The sequence below is a fragment of the Nelumbo nucifera genome, chromosome 1 (assembly GCF_055504915.1).
Source record: "Nelumbo nucifera cultivar China Antique chromosome 1, China Antique-T2T, whole genome shotgun sequence".
Taxonomy (NCBI): domain Eukaryota; kingdom Viridiplantae; phylum Streptophyta; class Magnoliopsida; order Proteales; family Nelumbonaceae; genus Nelumbo; species Nelumbo nucifera.
Window position 1 is genome coordinate 108,205,543 of NC_142649.1, and position 9,983 is coordinate 108,215,525.

Here is a 9,983-nt window from a genome sequence, read left to right on the forward strand (position 1 = left end):
TCTGACCAGGATAAGCAGCGGTTTTCAGTTCATGCCTAGAAAATCATGGAAAAGGAAAACTGGTTTTTCTTCCTTGTTATTGTCGTTGTTGTTCTTGCTGCTGCTGCTGCAATTACTGTTATTATGAGCCATCATCGGTACAGCCATTTCATCGGTAAATCATTCTGTGGATCTCGTACCGAAGTCCCCCCACTCCCCCGAAATAATAATTTAAATAAATAATCATCCTCACAAAACAAATTAAAAAGAAAGGAGAAAAGGGAGGTCGAATTTTCAGAAAAGATAAAGTAGAGAGAGAGAGATAGATGTGAAGAGAGGGAGAGAGAGAAGAGCATTAAAAAGCAAAAGTTGTTTCTTCACTCTCTGTGTTTCATTTCATGGGTTCCGTGGTCTGTTTCGTTCTGTTCTGCTCTGCCTCTGTGCTCGTGTTTTATAGCATTTTTGTGTTGTTGCAGAGAGAATACGAGATGGTAAAGGATTTGATCCGACGGAATCCGATGCATGGAAGATACCACTACTTCCAGCATTAAAAAGCAAAAGTTCTGTTCTGCTCTGCCTCTGTGCTCACTTACACGGGATCCGACGCATCCAGCAGAAAGAAGCAGCCAGCGGTGAACCGTTTGGATTCTGTTTCATTTTCTTGAAAGAAGATGATGAACAGTACATTTTATTTTTATTTGTAAGGGTAATTTTGATATTTTTAAAAGTGTTAAATCGCATATGAGGTCACTGATATACATAACTGAGGGTCCATTACGCACTCGGCCTAAAGTACAGGGTACCTATCAGGAATTTTCCCTTTTTTTAATTTGAAAAATTAAAAAAATTAAAATAAATTAACAAAATAGACAAAAATTGAATTTTTTTTTTAAGTTTTATGTTATATGAATTTTGATGTATACAATTGTTTATATATGCAATAATAAAATAAAATAGTATAATAAAATTGAAAATAAAATTATATATCTATATATATACTAGTAATTAATTTTCAATTTCTATCTTAACTATAATATATCTAAAATTCAAGTAATTACATACATATACTAGTAATTAAGCACATGCATTGCACGTGATAAATTTTTTTCTTCATATTAATTAGTTGAATTTTAGATAAATCATAGTTAAGATAGAAATTGAAAATTAACAAAGATAATGATATGATTAAAAATAAACTTAAATATTTATTATTCAATTATGACATCATGGGTTTCTTTGAAAAATTGGATCATTGACCCACAGTGTAGATAAGAAAATAGCTTTGCTTTTGGATTGATTTTAAATTAGGGAAAATTATAGTCGGAGCTGGTTGTACATTTAAAGTTAGGCTACAAGTTGGTCTATAAACCAACAAAACTTTGACAACTGGCTTTACATTTCAAATTATAAAAACACTCACAATGTCATCAGAGGCCTATGTGGAACATGTGACTCTTAATCCATGTTGGACACAACAAAAAACTTATACTGAAATTGCCCTTTAATGTTGGGTGATTGGAAAATAAAAAAAAGGGTTTTTAGTCTCTCTCTCTCTCTCTCTCTCTCTCTCTCTCTCTCTCTCTCCTTTACACTCTCTCACTCACAATCATCTTTATCTACTCAACAGCTATGTGATTTGAAAATAAATAAAAAAGGTTTTTGATTTTTGTATTTACGTTTTGTATATCAATTTCTCTCATTCTCTCTCTACCTATCGTTCTCCCTCAATCTTTCTCATTCTCTTTCTTAGTCGATCTCTCCTCCCTTAATTTCTACTGTTCTCCCTCAGTTTGTCTCCCGCTCCCTCTGTCATTTTTTTTTAAATTTTCTTACACACTTATATGGTTTAATCATATCATATAAAAGAATATGAGACCAACTTGGTATGGTTCAAAAATCATTTCACCAATTTGTTAAAAATTCACAAGAAACTCTTGGCTATGAATTGGAGAACGATAGAGATTGGGGGAGAAGGAGATATTGACCAAATGGGAGAGTGAGGGAAAAGAATGAGAAAGATTGTGGGAGAGAGAGAGAGAGAGGTTTTGATTTGGCGACAGACCTGAGAGAGTGGGAGAGACAGAGGGAGCAAGGATCGAGAGATGACTATGAAAGTGAGAGAGAAGGGAGGGAGATCGAGAGACAAAGGGAGTGGGAGAGAACATGCAAACCTATTTTTGGTATAGGTTTCTTGCTGTGTCCAACATGGACTAAGAGTCCCATGTTGGCAACAACCACATAAGCCTCCGATAATATGGCGGGGTTTTCTATAATTTGAAATGTAAAGCCGTTGTTAGAGTTTTGTTGGTTTTTGAACAAACCTGCAACCTAATTTTAACTGTACAACTGACTTTGATTATAATTTTCCCTTTAAATTATATATTTCATTTACATTATATAAAATATTTCTTTACATATTACATTTGATTTTTGTTTGTCTATGGTATCATTTAACTAAAACTACTAACCACCATCTAAAAATAAAAATTGTTTGATTTCTAAGTTGACATTAAATTTTGTATTACATCAATCATTGATAAAATTAGTTCTTAAAACTTATTTTGTTCAATATAATGAATGCACAATATTAGAGATGTACCTAGTATTTTATTTTTTATAAATATATAAAATTAGATATGTTGCCCAAAATTTTCTCTATCATTTTTTTTTAAATTTTTGTGCTTTGTATTTTCTATTATTAAAAATTTTATTATGTGACTATGATATCATTTCATTTCTTGGCAGATTTTGAATTTCACATTTCATTTCCATCATTAATAAAAATACTTCTTGCATTTCATAGTTACTTATTTTAAATTTTTATTATTTAATTAGGAATTATTTATTAATCCATTTGACCCCAAATGGTCAAATTGCTTGCCCACCACCGAAAGGAAAGAAAATGGTTTTGTTTTCAAAATATTTATTTTTATACTATTAAAATTAATATTGTGGATTTAATTACAAGAATTTAATGATAAGAAAATTATATCTTAAATATAGGATTTAATGAGAGAGAATATGAAAATATTTTTATTTCCATTTGGTTTTAAATTTTACATTGCATTTCCATCATTAATAAATACATTTCTTATTTATCATACTTATTTTTGTTTAATATGTATGTTAGCAATGTTCCTAACTTTTTTTATTTTATCTATTTTTTAATTTTATTATTTAATCGTGGCAACATGGATTAACCATTTGACCCAAAATTAGGAACGACAACGGGGCAGGGTGGGGACGAGGAGCCTCTCCTCATCCCCGTTCCCGCAAAAATCCCCCTCCCCATCCCCGTGGGGATCCCCATTCCCCATGATTTTTTATAATGTTAACCATTTTGTTTTTATTTTTTATTTTATTTAAAAAATAAAAATAAAATAATTAAAATTTACAATCCTATTAGAAAAGATTCAAACATATTCAACCATATTTTTAAAAATATTAATATATAGATGTATGTGTACATATATACATATATAATGTATGCATACATATGTACATATATATTAGTGGGGATCCCATGGGGAGGAGATCGGGGTCCCCACGGGGCAGGGGGAGCTCTCTCTGTCCCCGCTAATGGGGATGAAAATTTCCCCATCCTTGTCCTCGCGAGGGGAAAATCATCCCCATCCCCACCACATTTGGGGCAGATCCCCACGGGGATCAGGGAATGGGAAAAATTACCATCCCTACCCAAAATGATTTAATTTCTTACCACCACATAGATGAAAACACTATTTTTGCTAGGTATATTTTAAAAGTATAAGCTTTTATGTTACTGGAATTATTAATTTATTAAGTATGAATTTAATTAATCTTAATGATGAAAAGAAACAAAAATGACTTAAATATATGATTCAATGAACATAAATGCAAGTTAATAACTTAAATGTTAGATTTAATGAAAGAGAATTGAATGCATTGAATATCTTTAAATTACCCCTTTTCAACTCATTTAATATCAAGAACCGATTTCCCTATTTGCCCTCATTTTTTATCAATAAATTTAAATATAGTATATATATATATATATGTATATGGGGGGTGGCCAACATGGCTTGCTCAATTAAGCCGGCCCATAGGCTTGGAAACCTAAGCTTGACATGACCCATCCCATCATGCCATGCCTAGCACGGCCCGCGTTCTATCGTGTTGAGTCGTGCCGGCCCAACCCAATTTACAGCTCTATGAACCATGAATCAGGCAAGCCTTAGCAGTAGTAGATTAACAATGTCATGTTGGAAGAAAATTTGGAATCTTAATATTCTGCCCAAAATAAAGCATTTCTTATGGAAATGTTGCCTAAATAGCATGGAAGTCAAGCATATTTTGGTTGATCGTGGTATAAATGAAAGCAAAAATTGTCTTTTTTGTGTGACTCAGCTCTTGAAAACATTATACATTCTCTTTTATTATGTGTTCATGCCATGCATGGCTTTTTTGTTTGGCTGTTTCTTTAGGTTATGTTTGGTTTGAAAGAAAAAGTAAGGAAAGGAAGAAAAAAGTAGAAAACTTATAGGAGGTTTGTAAAGATTTCCCTACTTTTCTCTACTCTTTCCTTCAAACTAAACACAGCCTTAATATATCTTTTATATTGTGGATATTATGTTGGAAATTCCTTTGCTGATTGATGGTCTGGGTGGCTAGATCAAGACCAAAAGCTCATAGGTGCTGACTTTTCTTTGGTGGAATTCGTTGCTATTCATTTGTGGAATATTTGGCTTGCTCAAAATGAGTTCATCTTCACTGGAGTGCGGCCTAATCTTGTTTTCACCGTCTCTTGTACCAACAAATTAATGAAGTCAAGAGAGAGCTTTCCATCCAGAATCCGAAGATTGTTCGCCCGTTAAGGAGCTATGTGCTCCTCCTTTTCTGTGAAAACTTCCAAAGCCAGGTGTTTTGAAGGCAAATGGTAGCTAGCTTTACCAATTATTAGGTCAGAAATGTTGGCTCTTTTGTCTTTGGGAAGTGTGGATCCATTTAATTAGCTGAACATGCATGCAAAAGTTGTTTGGTATTAAGGAATGTCACTTATGATCAGCTAAGGAGCTTGGTTTATCTAATGTGATCTCTCTTTCTTTAGTCAAAGTACTAAATAATCTTTTAATTCTTCACCTTTGGCTTAGCCTTTGGTGAATGATATGTTTATCATGTTGAAGAGGAGACCGGATCTGCTCCTCACACAAGGCGTCTCATTCGCGCTTCACATTCAAATCGTATTATGCATTCAAAACATCTCTGTACAGGGCGCCTCACTCGTGCCTTACATGCACATCATACTATGCATTAAGAATATCTCCCGTACTTATAAGTTATATATTATTCATGGGAGATGTTCCCGATGCACGATGGATGTGCATGTAAGGCGCCCCTGTGTGAGGAGCAGATCCCATTCCTTCTCGTACCAATAAATTATTATTTACGGGAGATATTCTCAATGCACGGTGAATGTACATGCGAGGCGCCCTTGTGTGAGGAGCAGATCCCATTCCCACCCACCCCCGAATGGTTGATCTCCCCTTATGGAAGCGGATTTATACTTTAGTGGAACTCGACCAACCTAATTACTTAGTTTTCTTGTAATCCTCTGTTACATATGTGTGAAAATAGAGTTTTGTAACACAAGAGAGGTAAGAAAGATTAAACCTAGGACTAAGAGACATTGACCAAGTAAATGATCTAAGATTAGGGTGTGTGATACATGTCAAATAATTCGTGCCACTTGTTCCCATGCAAACCACCTTCTTCCTCATTCTCCTTCACTATTATCACCAGACTTCAATTCCCCCATTCTCTCTCTCTAGCCTCCCCATCTTTCCATGGAGAAGCGGGTCACATTTACTGCCGGCCGCGTCAAACAAAAACATTCCGCACCAACACCAAAACCAACACCATCGCCAGAACTCGCTTCTGGGCCTGGAACCTATATCATCCAGTTCCCCAAGGAACAAATATATCGCGTTCCACCCCCGGAGAATGCTTTAATCGTTGAACAACATCGTGAGCAAAAACCTACCAAAAAAGCTACTTTTCCTCCTTGGCTGTTGAAGCTCCTGGTATTCGTCTTAGTTTTCATTTTAATCTTAGGCATCATTGTAGCTTTATTCTACGCCATTGTGCAACCAAGGAGCCCAAAATTCTATGTCCATCGTGTGAGTGTTAAGAAGCCAGGATCTCAGCATGGAGATGCTCGTAGTCGTCGTCATCATCGACACCATCACCAATTCCCACAATATGTCATTACCTTGAAGGCTGAAAATCCGAATAAACGCATGGATATTTTCTACTTAAAAGGTGGTCATGCCACGCTCTCTTTTAGAAAATCACAGATTGCTACCGGTAAACCTCCGACCTTCTACCTACGGACCAAGAATTCTACCACATTCCGACTAGTCCTTACTGGGTCAGATGTCGTTTTGCCTTATGAAATAAAAAAAAACATGAATGATCATGAATCCAAGAAGGAAAAGAGGAAGAAGAAGAAGAATAAGAAGCAGTCAGGCATCGAATTGTCTCTATCAATCAACCTTCCCAAGAAGAAAGAAATCGGGTTGCTGCAATCATGGACCACGAATGAAGCTGTTGCATGTAAGTTTAGGGTTGATACGTTGGCAGAAGGAACACATGTCATGTCTCAGCGATGCCAAACCTAGCTAGGTCCAAATTAATTAATATAAACAAAGTGGTGCTGGTGGAAATAAGAAGCTTTCAGTACCCATACGACCGTCTCCTTCAGTCCTCCTTCTTCTTCATCTTGTGGCTTCTTCTAAGTCACTGTTCCGAAGAGAGAGATCATATAAATGCATTTGCTGTACGTATCTTAAACAAGGCATGAGGACGGTTACCTGCTTAATTACCTCATTTTCATGCTTCTTTTCTTTTCTCATATGTTTTTCCTCTTTCAGATGCTATAGGAAGTTTTGTTGTTCTGATACTGTAGATTTTCTTCCGCGACTACATTGTAAATTTCTGAGGCTTCTTCCGTCAGTATATTCGAGTTTGATTTTTGTAAGCATCTGTTTAGATAGATTTGTTTGTTTGTTCTTTCTTTTCAATTCCCAACTAAGTGAAGTTTATTATTGACCTGTTTCTGTTTTTTGTTATACGTACGTGTTATACCCTCGGGAATAATCATTTATATTAGTTTAGTGATAATGAGCGCCTGAAACCACTTGGGAATTTTGTGTGCAGTGTCTCCCATTCTTCTTCTTCCGTCCTTCACCAGGTGTGTATATTGAGGTAGGGTCTAGGGTGGCAAATGGGTGGATGGGTTAGGTTGGGTTGAGTTAGTATAGGTTAAATACCAATACATCCAATAACGACCCATACCCATTAATGATCCATATGACATCTCCATGCGCCTAACCGGCCCACACCCCGAATCATCCACCTTGACCCATTCAACTTTTTTAAACTAACTTAGGATTTGTGTGGATGATATCGATTATTGTGTAAATGCATGGTCAATGGTTCAGGTTGATTCATTTATCCAAAAATTGACATGATTTAGGGGAACAATGCTTACACATGGCGCTACAGATTTGGGTTAGTCCATGCATCCAGTAATGAGACCTAATTTAAAAGTAAAATTTTTTGCATGGCTGAGATTCTGCCAAATGGCATTGCTATGGTTAGATCTCCATATCCAAAAGAGATTATCGGTTACTGCACAAATCATGTCTTTCTAGTTTCTACTTTCCTCAATGGGTTTTATTATATCATCAAGTATAGTGTTGATTTGATCTGATCAAGAGGGATGTAGATAGAGATGCAAACGGAACGGATCACATCGGATTTAAATTAGGGTATATTCGAATCTTACATTGTTTATGTTTATGTTGGATTTAATCCTAAGATTTGATTAGATTTAATAGGACTCGATCTGAATTTAAATGTTATCAGATCATTTTGATTTATTTTCTTTAAAAGTTAATAATTATCACAAAATAAAATTTATTAATTTAAATAAAATAAATAAAAAAATACAAATATTTTTTTATTATTTTTATCATATATATACATATTTTTTATAAAAAATAAATAATATAACATATTTAAAAAAATACTATATATATATATATACATAAATCCCATTCACTTTTTTCATACGATCATGATCCAATCCATTTGCACCCCTACTGTGAATCTGCTACAAATAAGGCATGTACAATGGGCTATTAAAATTTGTTTGTACAATACCCCGACTCAAGAGAATGTGAGAGAGAGATGATGTCGGAGAAAACAAAAACAATTAAAACAACAAAAATCTGAAAATGAAAAATTTAAACCTGACCCGATGGGTACCCTCAACCCAACCTATTTTTATTGACCCAATAAATAACTCAATCCATTCGTTTGATTGGGTTATAACTGGGCAGATTTGGTGGTCGGATGAAAGGGTTACGTGGGTTTGGTTAGGTTAGGTCGGTAACCTAATCCGGGTGTCAATGGGTTGGTTACCTTGTCCCCATAAGTAGTTTCTGGATCCAAAAACATTGGACCAAAAACAGATGGGCTAATGGGTTAAGATTCAATGGAATCCAACTCCTTTTGTTAATTCAACAGGTGTCCGAATTTATTTAAACTGCAACTATTATAGAGTCTTCGGGGTAGTAATCCTCCTCATATAGAAATCAGTCAGCTCTATGTGAGTATTAATAAAGGAAAAAAAGAAGTAGTTTCATTGATGAGCATACTTATGGCCTCCTATGAAGTATGTTGCAAGAGATCACGCTAGTTTCGACTGAGAATAGAAGACAACAACATAATCTGAAATCCCAATTGTCCAAGCCCACAGAAGCCCATCGCATATGCCCCATGGGCCATGATTCTTCCCTACTACACTGGTAGTTCTTCTACTATGGATTGAGACTTGAGAATCCACCCATCCATCCCTACCACTATATCTTAATGCCAACAGCTGCTGCATGGCTCACCCATATTCCCTTTAGCATAATCTCCATCAGTGTTGAGTCCTTAGTCATTGTAAAAAGCTAATAAGACTATGACCTCTCCAAACTAAAGGTTTAGTATTGAATTGGTGTCGGATGAGATTCGTGAACGGACAGTCAGGAAGCAAATGTTGCACTATTTGTTAAGTAGTAGCACACCCAAGACCCAACATTAGGTGTGAAACATTAGTTAGAATGTAGGTCCGGGAAATTAAGATGATATCCAGTTTGGGGAGCTTTCATGGCCCAAATTAAAGTCCATTTAAAATGTTTAACTCCTTGTTGACAGGGAGAGTTTTGCAATTGCAAATTCTTTACCAGATTGTTGTCTCCGGTAAGCAGCAGGAGTAATCGTACTGTGCCACTTAGCCACTCAGCATTTTTGTTTTGATGGTCTATAACTAGTTCCCGAGCCAACATCTATTCTGGATTTATGTGTTCAATTTTATACAGGTAGGATGAGCTCTGATGGAATTTTAAATTGAAAATATAGAAATTTAATCACTTCCTAGAAACCAAGGGAATGACTGAGACAGAGGACTTCAACTTCATCAAAATTGCATTTTCATTTGGTGACAGTATTAGGCTGTATTTGATTTGATAGAAAATAAGACAGAAACGCACACAACCATTTCTGTTTGTTTTTCAAGTAAACCTAAACTTCAGAAACTTCAGGAAAATGATTTATTTTTATTTTACCTTCCGAATATTCTTTAATTTTAGCTGCAATTTCTTTTTTTTGGTCTACTTGGATATCTATTATTCAATCTACTTAGCAACTCGTCTGGTCCTCTAAATATAGAACATATTGGGAAGTTAAAGCACTAGAAAGTTATAGGGGTTCAGTAGCTAAGACATGATATCTTCAAATACTTGACCATGTTTGAATAATCAAATATCACATGCAAGAAAGCAAGAAAATGGGTTGTAAAAATAAATTGGGATTTGGCTTTCTGATATAAAAAAGAATTAGGATCTAGGAAACAAAAACAAAAAAATGTTGGGTAATAGGAGCAATCTATTAGGCAGTAGTGTATATCTCTGATTTTT

General features: G+C 35.1%; 1 protein-coding gene across 1 annotated transcript; it reads left to right on the forward strand.

Moving 5' to 3' along the window:
• Positions 1 to 5,801: 5,801 nt before the first annotated feature.
• On the forward strand, positions 5,802 to 6,922 carry LOC104606021 (NDR1/HIN1-like protein 13). The gene is made up of 2 exons (XM_010271027.1): positions 5,802 to 6,570; positions 6,888 to 6,922. The coding sequence occupies exons 1-2, from the start codon at positions 5,802 to 5,804 to the stop codon at positions 6,920 to 6,922; spliced, it is 804 nt and encodes a 267-aa protein (XP_010269329.1).
• Positions 6,923 to 9,983: the final 3,061 nt, after the last annotated feature.

Coding starts and splice junctions, on each gene's coding strand:
- LOC104606021 (XM_010271027.1), top strand. CDS start 5,802: ATGGAGAAGCGGGTCACATTTACTGCCGGCCGCGTCAAACAAAAACAT. Junction 6,571..6,887: donor CACGAATGAAGCTGTTGCAT/GTAAGTTTAGGG, acceptor TTCCTCTTTCAG/ATGCTATAGGAAGTTTTGTT.